The sequence below is a fragment of the Phoca vitulina genome, unplaced genomic scaffold (genome assembly GCF_004348235.1).
Source record: "Phoca vitulina isolate PV1807 unplaced genomic scaffold, GSC_HSeal_1.0 scaffold69, whole genome shotgun sequence".
In the NCBI taxonomy this organism is placed as follows: Eukaryota; Metazoa; Chordata; class Mammalia; order Carnivora; family Phocidae; genus Phoca; species Phoca vitulina.
The window spans coordinates 3,839,685-3,866,538 of NW_022589772.1; the positions used below are offsets into that span (position 1 = coordinate 3,839,685).

General features: G+C 46.5%; 1 protein-coding gene and 1 pseudogene across 1 annotated transcript; one reads left to right on the top strand and one right to left on the bottom strand.

Moving 5' to 3' along the window:
• The first annotated feature begins 3,180 nt into the window (after positions 1-3,180).
• On the top strand, positions 3,181-26,471 carry CAPN6 (calpain 6). Its single transcript, XM_032392822.1, has 13 exons — positions 3,181-3,249; positions 9,560-9,739; positions 18,465-18,596; positions 19,615-19,823; positions 20,338-20,530; positions 21,289-21,482; positions 21,720-21,797; positions 21,904-22,090; positions 23,959-24,081; positions 24,260-24,462; positions 25,056-25,177; positions 25,523-25,659; positions 26,256-26,471. The coding sequence occupies exons 2-13, from the start codon at positions 9,575-9,577 to the stop codon at positions 26,436-26,438; spliced, it is 1,926 nt and encodes a 641-aa protein (XP_032248713.1). The 5' UTR covers positions 3,181-3,249; positions 9,560-9,574; the 3' UTR covers positions 26,439-26,471.
• Positions 5,513-5,621, bottom strand: LOC116624713 (annotated as a pseudogene).
• Positions 26,472-26,854: the final 383 nt, after the last annotated feature.

Consider the following 26,854-nt stretch of genomic DNA (forward strand, 5'->3'; position numbering starts at 1 on the left):
TGGTTAAGAGCCAGATTTTAGAATCAGACAGAGCAGGATTTAAATTCCAGCTTGGCCAATTTACTAGGTGTGTGACTGTGGGCAAGTTACTTAACCTCTCCATCCAGGAGCATGATCTTTGAACTGGAAAGAGAATTACAGCCCAAGATAGATGAGGAGATAATAAGGGAGTACTTAGCTGCCTTCAATGAGTTCAAGTTTCCAGACCCAGACAAATTACATCCGAGGCTACTGAGAGAATGTGCAGATGTGATCCCAGAGCCAGTCTTACTAACCTTTGAGAAATTATGGCAAAGGGAAGAGGTGAGAGAGGCAAAGAGGCAGGCAAACGTTGTGATTTTCAGCAAAGCGGGGAGTGGTGCTTCAGGGCTCAAGATGTAGATCCTGGAAACTGCAGATCAGTGAGCATGGCATTGGTCTTTGGCAAAAGTATAGAATGCACTATTAAGCAGGTGATTTTTAAGGCTTTAGAAAGGGAGCGGAAATCACTAGGGGTAAGCATGAACTCACTAAAAGCAAGTCATGCTTCACTAAACCCATTTCCTTTTTTGAATGGGTATCTAAAAGGGCAGACGAAAGGCATACTGTAGCGTAATGTATTTGAGTTTCAGTGAGACATTTGAGAAAGTCTTATGATATCCTCGTGGAGAAGATGGGAAAATAGGAGCTGGGTCGGAGCAGAAGCAATGTGGGCGGCTTCAAGTTTGGACAATCTTATTAAAAGTGCTTGTTAAGAAGGGGAGGACGCCAAGGTTACGGTGCAGTGTTCAGTCCTGGACTCGATCTCTTCAATAATTGTATTAGTCTGGTTGATCAAATATGCTGATAAAAGAATCTTCCTGATATAGAGTGTGCACTGTCAGTGGAGGTGACAGCGCCCCCAAGAGGGCAAAAACTGCTTCTTGGGGAGTGAAAAAAACTTTTTTATATACAGAGCGCAGATATGCATAGGGTACATAAACATAAGTACAGCATATCTGTGCTATGAAAATCCCATGGAAAATATTAGAAAATAATGTCTTAAAAGGCCCTTTAGGGGTGTGATCATGAAAAAAAGTTTGAGAAACAGTGATATAGAGAATATGTTTTACATGAAAGACTCAAGATCTAAATAAAATTCCAAGGGATACACTGAAATAAAAAGTAAACAAGGAGATGGTTCTTGGGAATGCATGTAAAGCCCAGCATCTAGGTTAAAATAAAAGTCAGTTGTATAAGCACAGAATCAGGCAAATAATAGTAGTTCATACAAGAAACAGAAGACGGATTTTTTAAAGATTTTATTTATTTATTTGACAGAGAGAGTTGAGAGAGAAAGAGAGAGACAGCAAGAGCGGGAACACAAGCAGGGGGAGAGGGAGAGGGAGAAGCAGGCTCCTCGCGGAGCAGGGAGCCCAATGTGGGGCTCGATCCCAGGACCCTGGGATCGTGACCTGAGCCGAAGGCAGACGCTTAACGACAGCCACCCACACACCCCAGAAGACAGATTTAATTGAGCTACAGGATCTGCTCAGAAGACAACCAGAATGGCCAAGATCTGGAAACTGTGTCCCATTAAGCATGGCTTAAGTGAACTGAGGCTATTTAGGAGGACAGAAGGCTTGGGGTGACATGACAAATATTGTAGTCGTCTGTCATGTGAGAGAGGAATTAGAAATCGTTTGCGTGAAGCTGATTTTTGCTCAGCCGAAGGAATATGTTTTTAACAATCAGGGGGTGCTCAAACTTGGAACAAGCTGCTTTACAGAGCTTCTCAGATTCTATGATTCCCTACTCATTTGAAAATTAGGGAGGTAGAAAAGACGGCTGAAGAAGATGACCGCAGAAAAAACACCGCCCCCCCCCCCCGCTTGGTTTCAAAGCCCAAATCCCACAACATGGGGGGATACTTGCTTGAGAAATCTGCCACTCAATTACCAAATTGGGTGCCACTATTTAAAGCCCTGATTCTCCTGGGCTTTGGTGTTTTGTACTGCCCCCTACCTCTAGCTCAGTTTCCATTAGGCATAGAGGAGGAGAAGGCACAGAGGGAGTTATGGGGAAAAGCCAAGAGGGAGGTCTCAGAGACCAGAGTCACAGAATTGCTCAGCTCTGTTTCATGAAAATATCATGGTATGGGGCCAGTGAGTAGAGAGAAGCACACTTTCTTTCCTTCTTGGAGTCCTTGCTCACTTGTTCTCTCTCTCTCTCTCTCCCTTCCTCCCTCCTTCCCACTCCCTCTCTCCGTCTCCCCCCCTCTCCCTCCCTCCCGTCAGTCAGCTAGCCAGAAGGAGGGTTGGTGCAGGGATAGGGGCCGAGAGTGATCATTTCAAGTCAAAAGGTTGACACCACATTGGTCAGGCGAGCTGGGGAGGGAATGAGATGATGAGTCTTCACAGGTTGTGAAAATTGAAACAAACAAAACAACTTGGGAATGGCGTCCCTGGGACTGTGTCCCAGTAAATGTCTTTTACAGGTATTCCCCTGAAGTAGCCCCCGAAGCCTCCTGGCCTTTCAGAGCAGATACTTGCTCTGCTTTTCGCCTCACACAGCCAGGCAGAATCGCCAGGGCCCCCTTGCTCGAAATTAGGCTTCCTACAACTAACTGCCTTGGAATCAAACTCCACTCCCTTCCCTCTTCATGCTCCCTTCTCTCTGCCCTTGGCCAGAAGTAACCTGTGACTTCACAAAGCAATCTTTTTCTTCCCTGTGCCCCATCAGCTCCACTTTCTCTCCCACTCACTGGCAGGATGTGAGTGAGATCCGTGTACAAGGGCCATGTCTGCAGCCCGGCCCGTGAGAACTTTGTTGACACTTCAAGATTTTTCTCTCCGTGTCCTCTCTCGAGTCTTGTCCACATCTGCACTCTTAACCCCGGGACAGAAAAGTCAGGAATCTATCAGAGCCCTCCCTGAAAGTCCTCTTGCTCCTCGGAACAGAGAGAGCTTTCAAACGTGGCTTCCTGAGCTTTCCAGTTTGCTGGTGGGTGGATCTGGAGTGGGCATCCCGTCTGCACATCTGGCAGGGGGCGCTTTCCAGATTTTCCTCATGACTCAGGATCAGTTTCTGACTGCGAGGCGGGGCAAAGGCTCCTGAAGTTTCTGCGAGGCACCTCCCCCTGTGAGCAGAGCTTGGTACAGCCCAAATAGTTTTCAGGTTAAGAAAGCCAGGATCTTTGTGCAGCGGCACTGACTGAGCAGACTTTGTAGGGGTTACCTGGCCAAGAGCGGCGGCGGCGGCGGCGGCGGCGGGGCGCCTGGGCTAACTCAGGTGAGCAGGGAGGGCGTTTGCACACTTCTCTTTGCTGGATAACTTGGAGGCTAGAGGAGGCGAAGCAACTGGAACTTTATAGTTAGTCCAACTCGGCAGCTATCATTTTTATGAGTTGTCGGAATCCAGTAGGCGTGTGGAATAGTTTGCAAACTTCAAAACGAATGGGACACTTTGTGATGGGGGGCGGGGGGATTGAGGTTGTCTGGCGATGAGATTTTTCTGGTGATATCTGGTCGGTTGTGTGTGGGGTTGTTTGTTGGTGGTGGTGGTGGTGGGTTTTTTTGTTTTTGTTTTTGTTTTTGTTTTTTTTGTTTTTGGCTTCTTGTGACCCAAAGTACCTGAGAAGGAAGAACAAACCTGGGAGGGAGGTGTGGAGGGAGAAACCCTCCCAGGGCTGACAGGGCTTCCTTCTGGCTTCTGCGGACCCACAGTTGTGGGCAAATTATTGAAAGGCAGGCATAATCGTGGCTGCACACTGTGTACCAAAGGTCTTTAAAAGCCCTGGGAGTGGGGTGCACGGGCTGTGCGCTCTTGCACAAGAGAGAGTGGCTGTGGCGGCTGTCCTGTCCGTGCGGCCGGGGGTCCTCCTGCCCTGGTGACAGGTTGATCTTCTTCGTCTCTGATTTTCGCTCTAGCTTAAACTTTGATTTGCAGCTGGGGCTCTACCCCCTTCCTCCCCACTCCGCTGCCACTCACAGCCCAGGGGCTTAACTGGGCTACTTGACCAGAGTGGGGCGGAGGGGGGAGGGCGGCAAAAGGATCCGAGTATTGCAATGGAAAATTGGTTCTGAGGATTTGGAGCCTGCCGTCTGGGGACAATCATCTAGGAAAATGAAACAAATTCTAACATCCCGACGGTCACCTCTGGCTTCAGGATAAAGCATCGTGGTTTGTATTCATGTTTTACTGAAATATGGCTAACGTCTCATTTGCTAATCTCGGTTGTGCAATGAAGGACATTGTATGGGAGGGGATTAAAAAAAGATTCTTCGGGTGTGGGGCTGGGGGGGGACTGCTAATTAACTCCTCTGCCAGTTTGTGTGCATGTGCGCGTGTGCGCGTGTGAATACTTGGAATTTGAATAGTGTTCTTTATTTATCCTTACAGAGTCCCTAGCAGGCCACGGAAAAGTCTAAACACTTGCCTTGTCAGGAATAGGTTAAAAAAAAAAAAAGTCTTTCCGTGTCCTTGGGTGTTTTCGGTTCCTAAATTAAAAGCAAGGGAAAAAAAAGTCCCTTTGTGACCCCCAAACAGTGTTTCTTTGATTAGCTTTGATTTGAAATCATCACACCTTCTGACAGCTTGCAATTCAAACACAAAACTCCCGCGTGCATTCTTGTGAGAAGAAGACAATGAGAATTCTCAAAAGCAGGAGGTCTGAGTTTTCGGGCCAGCTCTGTCACTAACTGTGTATGTATGTAACCTTGGGCCCGGGCTTTCACCTTCTTGTGAAAGCAAGGAGTTGGGCGTCGTGATTTCTAAGAGTCCTTCCAGCCTAACATTCTGTAAAAATTGGAAGTGGATTCTCGCAAGGCTGTAAAATTAGAGTTATAGGATGGGCTTATTCATCCAAGAGGGGAAAAAACGGGTAGTGGGGCAAGCCAGCCAAAAAGGAGAGGTGGAAGAGAGAGGGGGTATCGAATGGCAGAGGGGCCATTTTATATTGGTCTTTCAAATGTCGGTGTCTTAGTTAAGGCAGGTGACCACATCTCATTTTCCGCTAAGGATAGAGACGAGATTTATTTTGCTAAAAATGAATGTTTTCTAATACTGCTGCTGGACATTGGTCTTATCTTTAAAAGTTAAAAGTATGTACATATGCTTAATTTTATTCGATCCCCCCCCAACCAGCATAACACTCTGAGGTTGACAAGACAGCCATCGTATTTCCTTTGTGCTGATGGGGAAACTGAGGGACAGAGCTGTTATCTACACTAAATGGTGGTATCTGGGACTCGATCCTGGATCTGCTGACCACTTGTGTTCTTTTTATGATTCTGAATTGTTTTGTATTCTTTGATAAAGTTCTTCAACAGTGGAATTAAAGGGAATTGTGCACTCTTTTTTTCTTCTTCCAGTTTCTTTGAACAGTCTTCTCTCTGGATAGAGTAGATGTGTCCCAGATAAGGCTGGATCTGAGGACTTTTATGGTCCCGTTCCAACCCCAGGATATCTGGCCAACAAGTGGAATCTGGTCAGCCATATGTTCCCTGGTAGATGCGTGTGCATAGATGTGGGCTATGACTCCGCCTGCGTAGCCACGGGAGGCACTATTCTCTGGGGAACATGCCTGTCATCCTTGCACGGGGGCCACGCTCATCTTCTCAGTATCGTCCCCATTTTAGTGTATGTGCTGCCGAAGCCAGCGCTCTGTGTACCGTGGACGCCGAGTTTTTATTACTTCTCCCTCCCCGCACCACCCCCAGGTGTGAGACTAAAGTGGTGCCTACTTCATGCCTGGGCAGAGTTAGGTCTTCTGCATTCAGTTTGCTCTGAAAACTCCTAATTGCTGTTACCGCCTATTTTGCTTCGAGGACAGCACAAGGGGGAACTGAGGGCGGGGGGTGGGGGAGAGGGAGGGAGGGAAACCGGCCAAGGACACCACTTCGGGAGCCATGCTCTCTCCCGCTCTCCCCCTTAAATGCCCGCCCTTCCTCTCCCGCTCACCCCGGGCAAAAGCAGTTTGTAACCTGCAGACCGGATTTCCTCTCTCAGAGAACAATTCTCTTTAAGAAACTGAGGCAGATTTCCTGTTTCAGAGCCAAATCTGGTTTCGATGTTAAGGCTGACCCACAGGTGACGAACAAGTGATTTTCTTCGTAAGAGTTTGCCCAGCTCCCCCGCGATTTCCAGTCCAGCGAGTAGCAAAAACTCCATCCCCCCAACTGCAGCCCTTGTATTATTCTACGTGGCAGGCTCCCTCAACTTCCCCTGGCAATCTCCAACTTTCCACCCTCTGGACCCACCCCTCCCACTTGCCTGCGTTCACACAGCCTTTTTCATGCTCTATCTCTAGGCAGTGGGTCCTCACTGAAATCGTACTGCTTGAGACTGTCGTCTTAATGCAAAACCCTGCACTCTGCTTCACCCAACCACCCAATACCTCCGACCCTCAGACCACGGGGTCCCTCATCTTAGATGTGCCCATTCCCTTTGTTAGCCAGAGGCTCTCTTTGGTTGATACCCGAAGCCCTAGCTTGGATTCTATTTACTGACTTTCTCAATATGCCATCTTTAACCTAAAGGCCCTCTTGTCTTCACAGTTGGGTGCAGTAAGGCAGCCAAGAGGAAGCAGTCCCTTCCCCACTCTCCTGGGCTCCGGCAGGGCAAATTGTTTGCGACAAACCCAACTTACAAATTTCTGGGTTTCCAGAAGGTTTTGTGTTTTTTTTTTTTTCCCCAGACTTACCTAATGAACCCTCTGAGGTGAAGGGTTCCAATTCTCCCATGATCATCAGACCGTGGACATAAAGAACATTTTCAGTATCCACCGTGGCAATAAGTGCTAGGCAGAATGCCTCCAACTTAGGTATCATGTTTGCTTTGGAAGGTTTTCCTCATTTGAGCTTAAAAAAAAAAAAAAAAGAAATCCCTTCAGTGACCAAAAGAAGCAGTGTGGTGTAAGGGGAAAGCTGCACACTGAATCTGACATTGCACAGACCTGGGTTGGAGCCAGTTTTGCGTTTCTAGCTGCCCCTTCTGTGAGTTGCCATTTCTGCAGATACAAAATAAAGGGCACGGATAATGCCTCCTAAACATGGCTGCCACCAGGAGAACCTGAACTAGAATGTGCGATTCGGACAATACATGCGAGCGTTAATTGTCTGCATAAGACATTCATCCGTTCAACCGATGTTTCCTGGACAGCGGGTGTGTGCCCAGCCCTGTGCTGACAATGTGTATCTTGCCTTTACGGAGCCCTTTCTGCTTATTCAAAGTACTTTTACGCTAACCATCTCATTAGGTACAGCCACAGGGTAAGGAGGGCAGGATAGAGAACCCCACTCCCCTGATGAGAAAATCGAGGCACAAAGGAACCAAGCCAGAAATGGGGCGCAGTTCTATTCTGCAAGTCCAACAGGACCTGAGCCTACAATTTGATTCGAATGAAAGCCTGTCAAATTTCAGGCTGATAGCCTGCTGCTCCGTATTTACTGTGCACGCCCCAAATGCAAGTGCCCTCACCCAGAAGGCTTGCCCTATACACGTTGGCTGGATATTCTGCCTCTGGAAGGGTCTACTGGGATCATAACTGGTGTTTCAAATCAAGCCTGATTTTCTTGTCAGTCGATGCGGCTTCTGCCTGTAGATAGGCCCTCCTTATAGAGCAGGGACTTGCCATTTGACTGAGTAGCGAGGGAGGCATGGGGGCAGAGCGCCTTCCCAAGAACAGGAAATACCCATTTATCCAACACGTTCAAGGGCTAGGGGGTTCTGGCGAACTAAATACCCTAATTGCCCCAGACTATCCGCCATTTACAATCCCCAGCCCCTGGCAGTCCACCAACCCTTCCAGGGAGAGCCAGAGGCACAACAGTGTTTGTTATAAGTTAGAGCACACGTGAAAATTGGGGTCCATTTGTAACAGGCTCCAGAAAGGAGACTGGGTGTACATTCAGATTGGCTCCGCTACTGCTTAACGGAAAATTATTACTGATACCTCTCATGCCTCCAAATACAATGAGATACACTTTAATATTTGAAATATGTGAACAAAATTAAATCTGATGATTTAATCAGAATTAAATCTGATTTAAAGGCATTTTGGCATTTTGCAGTGTCCCATAACCTTCAATTTGAAAAACAAAGGTCCATCAATAAGGCTATATATTAAAAAAAAACAAACAAACTATGATTCTTTTCAGCTTCTTATTCCTTGGATTCAGAGAAAGGGTAAGTTTGTTTTTATATATTGTAGTTTGCAAATAATGTCGAATTCAATTTTTTTTTTTTTTTACGGTTTTCAAATAGGAAGACTTCTTTACCATTAAGGCATCTCAATATAATACTGAAAGGACGTGAAATAAGACAGTAGAGAGGTCTGATTATTATTTCACTTTTTATAAAGTAGTGACTCCCTCTTTATTAACTGGATTTTGAGCTGTTACCTACAGAGACACTCTTTAAAGTGCTAATTAGTTTTTTCAAACTTCGCCCACTTTTCAGCAGATACTCTGACCTTAGATACATCCTGCTTCGACCCTCACGTAATCATGAAATATAGACACAGTTATCCCTAAAAAATATTTTTTAAATAATTGGCACCATGTAAATTTCACAACCCTCCTCTTACTAACCATTGAGCGTCAAGAGAGAATCATTAAAATCATTACGAATCTATCTTTGTGAATCAAGCAAAGGCATTGAGAACCCTATTATCACCCCAAAGTTATTTAAAATCAAAGTTGTCTTTCAAATTATCCCCATAAAAACCAGTTGTTAGGGGCATTTGAGTGTGGGGCACTCAGATAGACCATTGCTTGAAGAGCCACTATATTAATTCTCTATTTAGCCGTGTGAAATTTTTTTTTTTAAAGAAAAGAAAGCAACAATGTATTGCCGTGGGATAAGAATCTATAGTCCATCAAATTAGTGTAATTGAATTTCAGAGTCTGCCTTTTAAAGCGGGCAAATGATTGCATGTTAGACTTTGAAGAAGAAAGACACAAACAATCTTTCTATCTTCCCTTGTCTTTGGAGGCCATCTGCTGAGCTCTGTTGCTTGCATTAGCCTTCCTGGCCAGTAATAAAAAACGCAAAGCTCTTTTAATGATAAAAGGGAAGGAATTGTGTAAAGGGGCTCCTTAGAAGTGAAAGGGGCTGCTTCTCCCCTGAAGCACATAGTGTGTGGCCCTTCAGGGCACCAACTTATTCTGAATATCGTAAAACGACTTTTTTCTTTTATCTTCAAATTTAAAATTGTCCTTTGCTTGAAACTCCTCTCTGCTGATGTAAAATGGAAGCTTGCCCTTTAAATGAGAATGACATTTAGGGAGCGATCTTAACATTTATTATCTATTTTTTCAATGATATTGTTCAGGCCCATATTGCCCCATTTGGCAGAGGAAGAAACTGAGGCCCCCAAATGTTTTAGGCACCCTAGGCAAAGCCCCATGCTGAGCTAATCGGTTGCAGAGCCTGGACCCTACTTTCCCTGAAAATCTTCACTTTTCTTTTAAAGCCAAGCTCCATGTGCCTAGCTCCAGGAATAAAGTCACTGGGATGACTACCGTTTGTCTAATTTCAGGTAATCTTCAAAATACTTCAGAACTTCTTCCTCCAGTGACCACAATTTTTCTCATTCTAGACATAGTTCGGCAGTATGGGTCCTCCTCTGAAGCTCTTCAAAAACCAGAAGTACCAGGAACTGAAGCAGGAATGCATCAAAGATGGCCGACTGTTCTGTGATCCGACCTTTCTGCCTGAGAATGATTCGCTTTTCTACAACCGGCTGCTTCCCGGAAAGGTGGTGTGGAAACGTCCCCAGGTAACTTTGTCTTTTGTTTGTTCGTTTGCTTTTTACTTTCTGTCTCCTTCTCAGTCTCTTGCATCATAACTCTGCCTGGTCCACGGTTTCTCTCAACACAGCCTACCACGCGCAAAGCAATTTAGGAGACAGCTTTAATGTGGCAAGTGTTATGGATCTGTGCTTCTGACTCTAGCTTGGGGAATCTTGAATTTCAGTCATATTTGGTCAGATAGCAATTTTAAAAGAAGAACAACAAAACTCCTGATGTAATGAGCATAAATGAAATGAACTCTACAAGGACAAGATGGAGTTTTGGGGGGGGGGGGAGCAGGGGAGATTTCTTTGTTACTCTTTGGATACCATCACCTGGATCCCCTCACCATTAGCCCAGTGGGATCTAAGTAGGAGTGTAGCTCTTTCAGACCTATCACCGGTTATTATGGTTCTCTGCAGAACAGCTGTATATTGTGTCTCTAAACCAAGTCTCAGAACCTCTTCACCAGCCCTGCATGAGAGGGAGCTCAGTGTATAAAATGATAGGGTGGTGGAATCTGGAGAATAAATGGCAGGCAACCTTGCCTTCTCTAAAGGGTATAACTGGAAGAAGGATATTATACCCGAGCTCCTTCCCAAAGTGGGTGACCAGGGACATAAGCCACAGAGGGCTGTTAGGACATGCACATTTTTGGACCCTCACAATATCCTGAAGGCCTTCTGATCCCATGTACCGATGTATCTTTTTGTGCCCTATTATGCAACCACCTCCTTTAACAACTTAAGGTTGGCTTTCATCAGCCAGCAGGCTTTTTAGTTGCAACTTTTTAGTTGCAATTACATTCCTTAACAGACTTCTCACGAGAGCCATTGCAGTTGCTGTAGGTTGCCACCAGGTGGTGCCAGGATACATTGGTCCCTTCAAGGCTCTTGTGTTTCCTATGTGACTGGAAGGACTGGTCTCAGTGTTTGCCCGCAAAGTATGATAGCCATTGAGAGTATGAGACTTGGAGAAGTCCTTTCCATCGGAAGGAAGATGACACTCCTCCTGACTTTCTGCGCCTCCAGTTGTTGACATCCCCGCAGATCACTGACCTGCCATAAAAATCTGGGAAACGTGAGCAGAATTCACTAGCCACTAATTCGGTATGCAGAGGGGTAAGTTCTGTTTTGTTTTGTTTTGTTTTTGCAGAAATGCACGAAGAAAATAAAGATATCTTGTCTGGGTGCCACTCTTATGAATGGATGATGATAATGAGGGGCACCACTCTTTTCTGATGCCCGGATCGGAAAGACAGGACATCCATGGGGCAGAAATAGCTGAAAAGGAGGCAGGAAATTGAGGAAGGTTTTCTGTTGGGGGGAGGGGATATCTTTTTAAAATAGGACAGACTTGAATGTATTTCTAGGCCAAAGAGTAAACAGTAAAGAAGAAGAGGTTGAAGACACAGGAGAGAGAAGGAATGATTGATGAGGGAGAGGTCCTGGAGGAGATAGGAGGAGACCCAATGGGCGGCAAAGTTGTAAGCCAACACGAAGCCATTTCCCAGATGTGAATCAAGCTGACAATGCTTCTTGTACTGGCTGGGTCTTGAGACACATGCTCCCTCCTCTCTCTTGGCTCAGTCCTTTGTCCTTTGCCTTCTTCTTCCAAATTCTGTGGACTGAATCCTAGATGGATTAGCAGGGAAGGAAAAAACTTAATAACCATGGCAAGAGTCCATCTTGCCTCTGAAGCAAGCAATACCCTTTCCAGGGTGAGGGGATATCAGAAAGAGAGGGTGAATTGGGGTGGGTAGGAAAAGGAATCGGCATTTATGCCATGCCTACCATGGGCCTAGAGACTGTGTTTAGAGTTTTCTGTACATTTTTTTTCATTTCATCTTCATTTGCCATGGCTTAGCAAGGTAGGTATCGTATACATTTCTCCGACGCGATTCTTTTTTTCCAGTTTGAAAACTAAAGGTAAATATTACTGCGTCCGTTTTATTGATGACGAAAGTGGATCTCAGAGAGAAGGTAAGAATTTACCCAGGGTCCGAAGGCGGACACCCTGGGATTTGAAACCAGGCTTGACTCCAAAGCCCACGTTGGTTTTCACGCCGCCATGTGGCTGTTACAGAGAAACCGAGCTCTTTGGGTCTCTTCTTTTTTTTTTTTTTTTTTTTTTTTAAAGATTTTATTTATTTATTTGAGACAGAGAGAATGAGAGAGAGAGAGCACATGAGAGGGGGGAGGGTCAGAGGGAGAAGCAGGCTCCCCGCCGAGCAGGGAGCCCGATGCGAGACTCGATCCAGGGACTCCAGGATCATGACCTGAGCCGAAGGCAGTCGCTTAACCAACTGAGCCACCTAGGCGCCCTCTTTGGGTCTCTTCTTTTGCTAAAATTGGTAGCTTCCCACCAGTCAATTCCCACATTCCTCCTCCCTGGGTCGATGCTGTACATCCATTAAATGATCCATACCCTCCCTTTTGAGAGCACCCTGTGAGCTTAGTCTTAAGTCTTGAGAAGCATTTATTGAGCACCTACTCTGTGCAGCCTCTGTGCAATTTACAGACACAGACTGGGGTGAGGCACTCCCATTCTAGTGGGAGAGATGGATATTGAGCCATCAACGAGTTAAATAATAAATGAATGCCTGATACAAGAAATGCTATCTTCAGGCACACAGACAGTAAACCCTGTAGGGTTTTGAAGAAGGGGGAGATCAGCATAGATTGTAGTGGTTGGGAAAGGGGCCTCTTGTGGGAAGGAGGGAAAAACGAGGTTCTGGACCACCATCTGAGTCTCCTCAAAAAGCTCTGGATTCCTTTCCAGCCAGAGTGGAGGCCAAGGCTGTGGTCAAGAACCACGTCAAAGTTCTCTGGCCTCCCATCAGGAAAGCCAAGACACAGCCCTGGGCCTCTCTGAATTGGCTCAGGGAGACCAGATGGGTCGTTGGCCTCACCCGCTTCATTGGCAAGGTTGAGATCCCGGTTTGTAGGGAAGCTTGCAGACATCTTGTCCCTTGGCATGCCACACAGCCTCATCCTCAACCAGGGCTGTTTTCTGAAGTCTCTAAAATGGAAGAAGCATGATTAACCTGATATTCTCTGTTTCTTCCCTTTCCCATGTTCAAAAGCTTCTGCCTTTATAAGCCTTCATGCCTGTAAACCCCAGGGCTAGTTGAACCAAACAACTTCAGTTAAGCCCCCAGTATCCTAGGGCAGGATTAAGTGTCCCCTTCTTCCCAATTGCCCCTCCCATGCTGTGTCCTAAGGAGCCACTTTAGATAGGCAGGGATTATGGGAATGTTTTGCAGTTATTCAGGGCCGGCTCATCTGCCCATACCCTCCAGAGAAAAATCCTTCTCCTTAACTCCTCCAGTGGTCCACCCCAGGCCTAGCTTCCTGGATACACTGGTATATGGCTTGAGACATGTGTTCCTGAACTTTCCTGTCCTCCCGGGGCTTCCTCATATACAGTCTTAGTAAATTCTAAGCTATGCCGATTTCTACTGACTGACCGCGTGATCGTAAGGCTTCAGGTACAATTTTTAGGGCTGAAATCTGGCTGGCCAAATGCCCATAAAAAAATCTCTTCTCCAGCCACTCTTCCCTCCTACCCGCCTCTGGCTTTTTTCCTGACTGACTCATACCCAGCTACGAGAGGGTCTTAGAGTCAGACACATCTAATCCCTGACTAAAGAGGAGCAAACCCTCGCGGGGATTTGTGCAGCCAGCTGTGGGGGAAGGAAGGGCACCTGCACAAGATCTTCTGTCAGCTCTGGTCGAGTTTTGAGCCCGGGCCCTACTTACCATTTCCCTTGCCCAGGTCCTTCCACGAGGAATACCCTCCCCAGGGGCCATTTCACTACCCTGCGTGGGAGGAGGGTGATGAGGGTCTGGATGAAAGCCAAAGGTGGTAGGAATGGAAGGGAAAGTTCGATGAGGGGAGACATCAGAAGCAGAATACACAGGCCTCGGGGACAGATTGCCTGGGAGGAAACAGTAAAGGGGAAAACCCTTTTCTCTGTGCTAATCGAAGTTTCTGGCTCCCCGCTGAATGGGGCATCTCTGTGCCATAGTTTTGGCCTAGACTGGTCATAAAGTTCTTATCGTTCCCAGAGATCATGTCCCCCAACCTGACTAGTCCTCATGTTTTCCACTGGTGACACAGTTGAAACCAGCTGGATGGGCCCATCCTGTTTATTTTCACTTGTGCCCTTTACCAGCTTTCTCACAGTACAATTTATAGGTCATAAAATTCACCTGTTGGAAGAGTATGAGGCAATGATTTTTAGCAAATTCACAAAGTTGCAAAAACTTCATCATGGTAGAACAGTCACAGTCACCCCGTAAGACCCTCTGTACCCATTTGCGGTGAGTAACCCCCGCCCCCCTGTCACAGGGACTCACTTAATCTACTTTGGCTTTCTATCTAGATTCGCCCGGCTCTAAACATTTCACTTGGAACAGAAAAGTAAAAGCAACTGGTTTCTTTTGCTTTAGCATAACATTTTCAAGGCTCATTCGTGTGGCAGCATGTAATCAGTTTGTCCCTCCCATGGCTGAACAGTAATCCATTGCATGGATATGTAAATTCTTCCCAATTAAAGCAGTTTGAGATTTATACCTGGAGTCTTGTAGCCAAAGTCTGAAGGTTCAAATGGGATAACTATGTCGTGACTCGGTTGTCTAGGCTGGAAGTAGAAGTTAGGCTTAAGACCTGAATTCTCAGGCTTCCTTGGAGGGTTAAGGAAGGAAGTGGCTATTTTACTGATGACATACTCTTCCCGCAAAAGGAAAATTCGCCAGCAGGTAAAGTGAACTCCTTGAGAGGCTGGTCCAACATTGGTCCCTGAGCCCAGCTCCACCTATGAAGGCCCTGCTTGGAGGTGGTTCAGGTTTCTTAGGATAAGGTAATGGCTACTTGGACCAACTGGCACAGCCCTCGGGTCCCGAATGGCAGCCCTGAGGCCTTCTGGGACTCGTTAGGGTGCTGGACTTGGTCATAATATATCTACTGCAGGGCCAGCCTCACTTGCAGGTGTCCAGGCCCCCAGCCCCTCAGTACCGCGAGACTGGAGCACTCTTGAAAATGCCTCCGCTCTTCTGGCTGCTGGTTTTCTCAGCCTCCTTTCATTTTACTGCAGTTCTTGAGGTTGTTGACCCGGGACCTCAATGCTTATTGTCCGCTAGTTTCGCCTGTGTAAAAAAGTTGCAAAAGCCACGTAGAATGACACGTACAGGGCTCCAAGCCTGGTAATCGTGTGTCTCCCTCCCCGCCAATCTTCCAGAGGTCTCTGCGAAGGGAGCTGAGGTGAGGACAATGGGAAGGACTCTCAGTGCTCAGTTAAGAGAACATATTTCCTAGAGAAGCTGTTTTGCTTGTAGAAGGCTTTGGCTCGGGGATGGGGGTGTGCGGGGACGGTTCCTGGCTTTACTCTTGGTGTCCAGCTTCCTAGTTGTGTGTGTTTCCCCCCTAAGAAATTATTTTGCTTTGACAAACAGCCCAGTTCAAGGATCACAGCAACTGCGCCAACACAGCTGGGAGCCATTAGGGGCCCAGCATCTCCCCTCCCTCTCAAGCCACCCAAATATGTGAATATGTGAGCTGTGACCTCTCCCCAACTCCATTCCTTACCAGTCCAGCAGAGCTCAGGCTGAAATATCCCATCTGCACTCTCCATCTCGGCTCTGAGTTACAGGAAAATTTCTCCCGCCTTACTTCCTTACTCCCAACATGAAGACACCCCGTTGTCCAAAACTAGAGAAAAAATCAATAAACAGCCATTTCATTATTTTCAAATATGTCACCAAAAAAGTCCAGCTGGCCGTTAGATTTGCACTGACTTATTACCCTTTACCCTTTCTCCCTCCTTAGCTCCTTTCTAGTCTCGGACTTCCTTAAAGAGGTAGAGGATGTGGCATAATAAAGATTTCCTCCCATGTTTCACATCACGGCGCTGACATACATAAGAGATTGATTCCCACTGAGTGGATGAAACTGAGGCGTTTAAAGCCTATTGGTGATATTTAGCTTGGAACCAAAAGCCGAGATATAACTTAAGCAAGTCTTCCAGAACGATGAAGAGCTTTTAGGCAAGTGTTAAGCAGAGAGGCATGAAGCACCTTCCCCAACTATATGTGCTTTTGAAGAACCTCAAACTTCAGTCCTAGGTCTCCTACTAACTACCTGCATGCTGGGAGGGGCAAGTTGCTGCCCTTTCCTGAGCCTGTTTTCTCCTTTATAAAATAAAGAGGTTGAGTAAATAGTCCCTAAGATTTCTTTCAGCTTTGACAATCTATGGCCTTTTAATTTATCATGTTTTATTTTTTATTTTTTTTTTTAAAGATTTTATTTATTTATTTGAGAGAGAGAGCACATGAGAGGGGGGAGGGTCAGAGGGAGAAGCAGACTCCCTGCTGAGCAGGGAGCCCGATGCGGGACTCGATCCTGGGACTCCAGGATCATGACCTGAGCCGAAGGCAGTCGCTTAACCAACTGAGCCACCCAGGCGCCCTAATTTATCATGTTTTAAAACCCATTGTTAAATGGCCATCCATCATGCATGAAGAGTGGTGAAGGAAAACTGGGCCATGGGCCAGTTTACAAGAGGAAATAGAAAATAAGGGATTTTTTGGGCCCAAATTTATATTCTCTCTTGATTACATACAGTTACACACACACACACACACACACACACACACACTCACAGAATGACCACATTCAGCTTGGATCTACAGGAGAATAATTACCCAGTTTCTCAATTTGAGTTCTGTTTACAGGTATTTGCTCATTTATGTGACCCTTTATGTCTTGAATAAAAACTGGCATGCCAAAAGTGTTGGCTGAGCCTGGATCCCTGCTGTGAAATGAGAGCCTCGTGGCAATCCAAGACACTGTAATGTAACCCCAACCACTAACAACTTCACATAAAACCAGCAAATAATTTGCCTTAATAATCTAAAAGCACACTTTTCCATACACCAGTGTTCACTTTATTGTTTTTCCATGCTAGGCAACTATTATTTGCATCATTGAAACCCAAGAAATCATTGTATAACTTTATGTCTTGCTCCAAATAAAATAGTAACACCTGGCCCACGAGAAAAAGCTGTGTTTAGTTTCATCTTAGAAAGGGCAAAGAAACAATTGGGAAAGAAAGAATATCAGGGCCTAATTCACCCAACACACCTGCTCTATGCTCAATAAGTGAAAAAACAGGCAAGTCCCAGCCCATAAAAAAATATTAAGATAGAAGTCTTCTTCTAAGACAAAAAAGTGATGTCGAGACACTAGGTATGCATCTAAAAAAAAAAAGACCAGAAAATCCCAAACTGAAAACCCACCTAACCCGCTCCTTTTGGCAGAGGGATACCCAATTAATCTTTATTTTGGATTTGTCCCTGCCTAGAATGTTTATTCTTTTCTCAAGTGATTTTGGCTTTTAAAGAATATATGGAATGTTTCGTTCTGTAGACCAGATCCTTCATCAAGGAAAATTATGTCCATTAAAAAAAAAAGAGGTTTGAGAACCAGAAAAATATAGCTGTCTCTATTTAATAAAATTTAAAAGGATATATGTCTAGATTTTCTTTCCATTTGAGACTAGGATTTATTTCTGCTGGGTAAGCAGAATGTCAAGGTACCGGCCAACGGCCTCCTCCACGAAGCTTTCTCCAGATACTCAAGACTTCGTTGGTATTTCCTGCCTTTGAACTCTGCAAGTGCTGATTCTCTGAGTCACACAATCATGTCTTCAATTACGTGATGTTGTGTATGCGGCAATGCCTTTGTCTATGCCTGTCTCTCTACCCATCATGCCTCCGTACCTCTCCCTTGTCCAACTGCCTCACGCTAGTCATCCCTAAGGCTTCAACTCGAGTGTCACCATGGCTATTCAGTCTATTCTATCTACCACCAGGGAGACTTTGGGGATCCTTCCTCTAGACACCGATTATACTTTGAAAATAACCGCAGTGTGCCCTCAGACACTGTGTCCTCATTGTACTATTTGGGTCTCATTTTCCTACTTGCCGTGGGAGTGGCACGGCTGTTGACATGTTTGGAGAAGAAAGACCCATACGCCCCAAACAAATACTGTCCCCCACCTCTGTCCGGCTTCCCTCAGAACAACCTCTGTGGGAAAAGAGTGTGTTGAAGTGCTCCTATGAGGGGTCCATTACCACCTGCTGCCATCTGTATTCATCCAAAGATGGGGAAAAATCTAGTTGCCATGGAGACTGCCGTTGCCTTTGCTTTATGTTGGGGAAAGGGCTTTCTGTATAAGGTCTCCGAACTCATTTTCCCAGGGAGGGAGAAGCATTCACCACCGTCGGGCCTTGTTTTTTGAAATGCAATTACCCTTCCAGGCACAGGTGCTTCAGAAAATCTCCTCATGACCAACAGGACCGGAATGCAATGTGCTAATCTCTATTTCTCTTCAAAAGCTCACTGCTGTAGGGAAAACTCTTCCAAACCGCAATGCTAGTTCTGAGCACCCCCACCAGCCCATCTCAACCTGTCTCATCGCATCCCCTCCTCCCATTTCTCCTGCCACTTCCCCTCATAACCCTATCTCTGCGGCCAGATGATCGACTGCTTTGTATTTTTCCTCACAATCCCACCCCCCCAACTCCCTGGACTTTCCCTTTATCCCACTTATGGAAGTCCTAGTCACGATCTCTGTCCTGCCTACTTCAGCTCACGCTGACTCTTGGGAAACACTTTCCACACCCTTAGAACCAATTATTGTATCTGCAGGACATCTGTGATGACCCCCGTCTGATCGTGGGCAACATCAGCAACCACCAGCTGATCCAAGGGAGACTGGGGCACAAGCCGATGGTCTCTGCGTTTTCCTGTTTGGCTGTTCAGGAATCTCACTGGACAAAGGTATCCCCCTCTCTTGTGAGACCTCACTCAGTTTCCACCTTTTTGTCTTCCTTAGTAATTTTGGGAAAAATCAGGTCATTAAGTTTTTTAGATTGTTCAATTCCTGAATTATGAGAATCTTTTACAAGTTATGAGGATTTTTTACCAATACAGGAAGTTGAAAGAATTTTACAGGGGACACCTATATACTCACCTAGATTCTTACCATTAACATTTTACTCTATTGGCTTTGTCACACGATAGTTGATCTTTTGTCACTTGTAGTGCTTTGACCTAGTAGCTCTGCATACTTGTGTTCTCTGCACCGACTGGAGGATAGAGCCAGCAGGGGCCAGGAAATCACAGATAGGAATAACAGAAAAGACAAGAAAAATGGAAATAGTTCCTTGAAAAGGTTCTAATAAATTCTCGAGTACAAAAATTTCTTCGGCATTTAGGTCGAGTCAAAGACAGTGAAGCGTTGGCTTGATTTGACTTGATTTTTCTTCAGAAAAAGAATTTTTGAAGAGTGATGTGTAATTGCATATAAAAAGGAGAATTTCCCCAATATAATTTTGTTCAAGGTGTGAGTCAAATCCATATAGAATCTACATGAAATCTCTAGGATGGACCTTTAAAGCCCGAAAGTGCAGGCGTCTGTATTTTCAGTGATTTTGTCTTTTAAAATGCCTTATTTAGATGGTTAAACATGCAACCGGATATGTTAGTATAGACAGTTTCTCATGATCGACTTTGTAGATTATCTGTGGGAAATAATTTAATTCCTAATTGGCTTCCCCTCAGTCACCCTGTGTGTATTCAGGGCCGGCATGGTAATACTATCCTCAGCAAAACTGACCTAGGGAAGCAAAAGTTGTGGGAAAAAAATGCCCAACCTAGGACTTCCCAACCTAGATCCAAACCAGATGTATTTGGTGTGCTTCCTACTGCCGTATAGATTTGCTGGAAGTCAACTGCAACTCAGTATTTGGATGTGGTCTGGTGAATAACAGTTGTATGACTGTTCTTATATTTCCAGACAATTCCCAACCATAAGGAACAGGAATGGGACCCTCGAAAACTTGATAAATATGCTGGGATATTTCGCTTCCGTTTCTGGCATTTTGGAGAATGGACTGAGGTGGTGATCGATGACTTGCTGCCCACCATCAATGGAGATCTGGTTTTCTCCTTCTCCACCTCCATGAATGAGTTCTGGAATGCTCTACTGGAAAAAGCTTATGCAAAGTAAGGAGGGGGTTGACCAGTCAGTGGTCAGCGTACACGAGGAAGGGAAGGCCGCATTTGTCCTTGGGAGCTCATCCTCTCCCAGCCGAGCCCTTGAGTTTAAATGGGGTAGCATAGCAGTCAGATCCAAGGCATTGCTTTGGGCCTGGGCCTGGCCCTCAGAAACCCTGGATGATAGAGAAATGAGCTCTTCCGGTTTCCATTAAAAACCCTCCCTGCTCATAGGTGCCCCTTCCTGCTGCTGATCTGCAGATCGCATGGCATCATGGCTTCACCTTTTCTCCTTCCCTAATGTTTACCCGGAGAAGGAGCTTCTTCATGGACTGCCCTTGCTCAACATAACCTAAGCCGAGAAATCTCTGGCTATAATCTCATAATATCTCTCATTTCATACCTCGAGAAAAGCCAGCTGGTAAAGGCTGGCTGGGCAGGGACTGTTCTAATTCTTGGGAACAAGACGTCCTCCACCTGGAAAAATTAGTTTACCAAGATAACCTTGCATATTTGCCCCCAGGCTGCTTGGTTGTTATGAAGCCCTCGATGGTTTGACCACCACTGATATCATTGTGGACTTCACTGGCACGCTGGCCGAGACCGTTGACATGCAGAAGGGAAGATACACCGAGCTGGTTGAGGAGAAGTACAAGCTATTTGGGGAGCTGTACAAAACATTTACCAAAGGAGGGCTGATCTGTTGCTCCATTGAGGTTTGTTGTCACCAAAAACAACCATTCTTTGCTCACACTACAAAATTAGTAGGGAATGTCACCCTTTCCCCAGAGATTCAGGAGAAGGCATTATGGCGCTCAGAAAGCTAACAATATGCATTGAGTCCTGGAACAGAGGCCACTGAGCTTTAACTTTTTTTATTTTTTCAGAATTTATTTATTTCAGACAGAGAGCGAGCGAGCACGAGCCGGGGGGAGGGGCAGAGGGAGAAGAAGACTCCCCGCTGATCAGGGAGCCCGACGCAGGACTCGATCCCAAGATCCTGGGATCATGACCCAAGCCGGAAGGCAGACACTTAACCGACTGAGCCACCCAGGCGGCCCAGAGCTTTAACTTTTTATCCTTCTGTACGAACCATCCCACTGGGGGCCGATGCAGTTTCTGAGCCTGTGTCAATAGCCTCTGCTAAATTATTCCTCCTACCTCTGCCCCTGGAGGTAGAAGTTATAGCAGTTTGCTCATGCAATAAACCAGCCCCACCAAATTTTTAAGCTGTTGATATCAGTGTACTACTGTGGGAGTTTCAATCTGAATTGTTTAAGTGGGTTATTATATTAAATTCTTTATTTCCTTTCTTTCACTTGCTTTGTGTCAAGTCAGGTGTCTGGATAAAATTTCTATCTGCTTAAGGAGAACTGGCTTCAACCATACTGGGGTAAACCAATCAAGGAAAAGTTGGAGCCAGGCCTTGGGTCTCTCAATTCTTGTGGCCTTATGTATCTTTCTTTGCTCTCAGTCTCCTAATCAGGAGGAGCAAGAAGTTGAAACTGACTGGGGTCTTCTGAAGGGCCATACCTACACCATGACTGATATTCGCAAGATCCGTCTTGGAGAGAGACTGCTGGAAGTCTTCAGTACTGAGAAGCTCTATATGGTTCGCCTGAGGAACCCCTTGGGACGTCAGGAATGGAGCGGCCCCTGGAGCGAAATGTGAGTGACATTTCACTTGGACGGCCACGTCTCCCAAGCCCTATAGTTCTCCCAACGCATCCCTCCAGATTGCTAGTGGGCTGTCAGTGCTTAGTGACATCTGTGGGGTCTGTGACCCAGCCAGAGGTGAAATAAAGCAGGCCCAATCCTCACGCCTTCCAGTCTTTTGGTGTCCTGCTTCCTGTAGGAAGTCAATGGTAAACCTAATGGCTTCTCCCTTCATTCATTTGCCTTTAGTTCTGAAGAGTGGCAGCAGCTGACTATGGCCGACCGCAAGAACCTGGGGCTTGTTATGTCTGATGATGGAGAGTTCTGGTGAGGAGGGGTTTTCGGTGCTAAGGGCCTCGGGGCTCCCATGTGGCACTACCGCTGTAAGTATTTGGCACCATCTTCATTTCTTTCCTGCCTTCCTTCTGTTCAGGATGAGCCTGGAGGACTTTTGCCACAACTTTCACGAACTGAATGTCTGCCGCAATGTGAACAACCCCATTTTTGGCCGCAAGGAGCTGGAATCGGTGGTGGGATGCTGGACTGTGGACGATGATCCCCTGATGAACCGGTCAGGGGGCTGCTATAACAATCGTGATACCTTCCTGCAGAATCCCCAGGTTTGAATCAATTTTTTTTTTTTTTCCTAATCTTGTCTCCAACTTCTCAAGGCAATAGGAACTTGGGTCTCACCTTGCAGTATTTCTTTGACATCAGTTTTTCAATTTGCAGCTGTTGTGTAATACTCATCAACCAAGGTGCCTAAGGATTGGCTCAGACGCTGTAAGTCATGGCAGACTGTGTCTATTGCAGAGATGTATGTGGGGAACAATATTAAATCTGAGTCATCTCCTCTGGCTGCCTCTCCCCTGGTGCCATATTGCTTGGTATGGCTCTTTGTGATTGTCCCCCATCGGACAGAAAGGATCTGCTCCCAGACACTCAATTCTTTTTCATTTCTTGACTGCCTATCTGTTCTCTTGGGTGCGCATTTACAGTGTGCATCTTCTTTCTCATGCAGTGAATCTTCTGAATGCCATCATTACGCCTCCCTTCTCTCACCCAGAACCAGGTCATTTTGCCCAGGATCTGAAGCACTACCCGATCAGTGACCCTATCTCATCTGTCTTCCATTACAATGTTCTTCCACATGATCCATTAGGGGTCAAGCCCAAGCATGCCCCAAAGCAAAAAAATCCAAACATCCAAAGCCTGAATCTGTAATAATCTTGATGGTTTTACCCCCAAATGTGCTGATGAGATAACCCACGGGAGGCAAGAATTCTGACTGTACTGTCACCTTACGTCGGTATGTCTTTTTTTTCCATGGGCCTCATTGGCCAGGCATTTGGAAGGACGCTAAGATGAGTAGGCTGATTTATTTAACTCATACCTTTTTCCCCCCATTCTTTCCATCCTTTTTTTTTCATCTTAATTGTCTTTTTTTTTTTTAAAGATTTTATTTATTTTATTTATTTGACAGAGAGAGAGACAGCGAGAGAGGGAACACAAGCAGGGGGAGTGGGAGAGGGAGAAGCAGGCTTCCCGCCGAGCAGGGAGCCCGATGCGGGGCTCCATCCCAGGACCCTGAGATCATGACCTGAGCCGAAGGCAGTCGCTTAACCGACTGAGCCACCCAGGCGCCCCTCATCTCAATTGTCCTTAAAGAAAGGAAAGCTCCCATTACCGCCCCCCCCGCCCCACATCATCCCCATGTACAACCCTGGAAATGTTTCAAATATCAGGCACATCGACCGAGCTGGAGAAATGGGCTTTTGGCTTCACACTTAACTGCACAATATTGATCGTTAGGGGCCTTGCAAACCTATGATTCTGGATTTATTTTCTGTTTCTTGCTAAAGGGAAAGAGAGAAAAAAGCAGAGAGAGAGAGAGAGAAAGACAGAGACAGAGAGACCAATCAGATGCCTTTTAGTTTTACTTCCCAATGGCACCATGATTCCCTCAGATGATGTTTCAGAGTCTCACGCACAGGTCTGCAGCTTCCCAGCAGAGAGGATAGCAAAGCCTCAGTTCTCCAAGGAAGTGGGTCCAGCCCCTCCACAAGCCCCACATCTGGGCTGGCTAGAGGAGGCTAGCTGAGGGGGATGCTGTAGTATCAGGCTAAGTCAAACAAAAGTGCCTTTTGCCTTTATGGATTCTGGAATTTTTCAGTGTGCAGCTTTTAAAAGCAAGGGATGATTTAAAATAAACCCAAGATCTTACCAAGAAGCTTACCCTCTTTGGCATCGAAGACCCAGGCGTGAAGTTGTCTCTCAATCCATGCCAAATGCCATAGGGAGGAGCAATATATGATCTCCACTTAGCAAGCCCATGAATTATCCAAGGCCACAGTGTCTGGTCAGCGGCAAAGCCCAGAAAATGATCAGAGTCTCTGCTCCTCAACGTAATTGTCTTCTCTGAGATCTGAGCTGGCTCATCTGAAATGGAAGTGCTAACTAAAGCTCCATGGTGGCCTCTTTCCCTTAGTACATCTTCACCGTGCCCGAGGATGGGCACAAGGTCATTATGTCACTGCAGCAAAAGGACCTGCGTACTTACCGCCGCATGGGAAGACCTGACAATTACATCATTGGCTTTGAGCTCTTCAAGGTAAGAACGGGCATGTGCAGCAGAGAGAATAATGGCAAAGAGAGTCACAGTTAGGACGGCCTGGGGTGAGGGGAATGAAGATAGGTCCAAGGATAAAGAAAGCAGAGGACCTAGGATCTCCTAACATGAACACTGCGATTCGAGCGGAACAGGGCATTTCGTCCTGTCTCATTTTCAGGTGGAGATGAACCGCAAGTTCCGCCTCCACCATCTCTACATCCAAGAGCGTGCTGGGACATCCACCTACATTGACACCCGCACCGTGTTTCTGAGCAAGTACCTGAAGAAAGGCAACTACGTGCTTGTCCCAACCATGTTCCAACATGGCCGCACCAGCGAGTTTCTCCTGAGAATCTTCTCCGAAGTGCCCGTCCAGCTCAGGTTCAGCTCCCGCGGCCAGTCCAGCAAACTCCTAGTCTCTGCTTTGCCTCCTGTCCCAACCCACCCCCCTCCCTTGACCCTGCTCCTCCTATGCAGACACGCAAAAGGACAACCTGTCCAAGTCAGACTTCACTGACATGACGGTGGTAGAAATATTTCTCAAAATGGTTATTTTCGTAACCACGAAAAATTCCCCAGCAGAGGTCTGAGCTTCAGACCTCTGGGCTGCCACCTCAGGGGAACAGGCCTATAGCCTAAGCTTTCCCATGTATATCTTCTCTTCCATTCTTTGGCTGACTCTATTCTTCTCTTAAGCAGCTGGGACTCCTCACGGCTCCTCTATTATGTTCTGAATGCTGGGTCACCAAAGCTGCCTTTTCACCCCGGCCCTGCCTACTCTGATCTTTATCTGCTGGGCCTTAACGCCAGGGGAAAGGAAAACAGACTCATAAAATACAAGCCATGTCTGAGGAGGAATGAGCTGGGTCACTCAGTATTCCATGCTTTTCAGCAGCAACGGCTGCCTTGGCAAGCCTATCTCCTCATCAGAGGGCATTCGTCATCAGTGGCCTGTCTTCTTTTTGATGTTCCAGGGAACTGACTCTGGACATGCCCAAGATGTCCTGCTGGAACCTGGCTCGTGGCTACCCGAAGGTGGTGACCCAGATCACCGTTCACAGCGCGGAGGGCCTGGAGAAGAAGTATGCCAATGAAAGTAAGAACCGCAGAGGTGTCTGGGAAAGCGAACTTCAGTTTCATTTATTGCACCTATGGTTAGAAAAGGTGGTCACGAACAATTCTCTCCAGGGGTATTTTCAGTCTCGGGAAGTCAGGATGGCTGTTGACCTGGACAGAGAACGGGATGTGAACTTCCTTGGGCAAGGCCTACATACTCTTCATTTTTATAAAGGCTAGAGAAGAAAAGGGAATCGGGATCCAGGGTTCGAGGTCATTCTGGTACCCAGGTGTTAGGCTAAAAAGTCCCAGTGAACTAGTTTCTCGACTCTCTAGAATGAGAACTGTAATCACTCCGTTAAAAGCGACTGTCGCTTTGTTCCAGCCGTAAATCCGTATTTGGTCATCAAGTGTGGCAAGGAGGAAGTCCGTTCTCCCGTCCAGAAGAATACTGTTCATGCCATTTTTGACACCCAGGCGATTTTCTACAGAAGGACCACTGACATTCCTATTATAGTGCAGGTAGGTGTGTGAGCAGGGACCCCACCCCCTGCCCCCCAGGCTGGCTCACATTCCATTTGAGAGGCTGGATTATCCCGAGTGCCTCAACTATCCAGGATACACAGCAAGGGTCATCCTGGTCTTTGGCTGTTTATTTTTACTCCAAGACACCTCCCACCAAGCACAGACACTGACTGCCTCATTAATTTCCATTGTAAACACCCTCCCCTCCGTCCCTTTCATTGTGGGTGGAAGGGCACATGCTCACAGGTACACGTGTTGTGACATGTACTATAAAATCCCATGAGGGGAAGCATATGCCAGGTCAGATGACCCTTATCCTGCTAGGTCAGGATGGACCACTATCACTTGGCTGTTCTGCTGCCCGGCTGCCTTTACAAAGCCATCGTATAGCTGACCTTGAGTGCTGCTGGCTGGCTCTTCGCCTCTCCTCTTTGAGGTAGCTTCCTGTCAGCTAGAGCCTGTTATCGGGAAAGAGAGTCCCTCGGTTTTAAAACAGGCCTTTCCAAGTTCGGCGCTAGGTTCTAGATGCCACTGGGCCACGTCCGGTCTCACAGAGGGTGGTTCACATTTGCTCTCTTGACTTGTCTCTCCAGGTGTGGAACAGCCGGAAATTCTGTGATCAGTTCCTGGGGCAGGTTACTCTGGATGCTGACCCCAGCGACTGCCGTGATCTGAAGTCTCTGTACCTGCGTAAGAAGGGTGGCCCGACTGCCAAAGTCAAGCAGGGCCACATCAGCTTCAAGGTTATTTCCAGCGATGATCTCACTGAGCTCTAAATCTTCAGCTCTAGGGAATCCTGACAGAGCTTTCCATCCTTCCCTTTTCTGTCAGGTGCCAGGTCTTACCTAATCCATACTCCTTTGAAAGAAAGAAACTCACAGTAACTAACTTTTCCTTTCTTCTGATAAATCCCCCATACCTCCCGATCCAGGTAGCATCAGTAGCTACATAACCTATATACCTCCAGCAGCTGGACAGGGGGAGGTGACAGTCCTATGTGGAGATCACACAGATGTTTGCCAACAAAAAGATCTCTGGGGCTTCCGGGGGTGAGATTTAAGCAGGACAACAACGGCCTGGATACCCTACAGATGTCTTTGCTGCTCTCAGGCGCCCAGTGTTATCTCCCCTGTAGGGCGTGTTGAGGAAGGAGGAGGGGTGATCAAGGCCAAGCTGGTCTAGCCTGACATCC

Bases quoted from the DNA above. Each gene is read 5' to 3' on its own strand.
- CAPN6 (XM_032392822.1), top strand. From the start codon at position 9,575: ATGGGTCCTCCTCTGAAGCTCTTCAAAAACCAGAAGTACCAGGAACTG. The intron at 19,824-20,337 runs GTAAGGAGGGGG...ATTTGCCCCCAG, and splicing joins CTGGAAAAAGCTTATGCAAA to GCTGCTTGGTTGTTATGAAG. The intron at 21,483-21,719 runs GTGAGTGACATT...ATTTGCCTTTAG, and splicing joins AGCGGCCCCTGGAGCGAAAT to TTCTGAAGAGTGGCAGCAGC.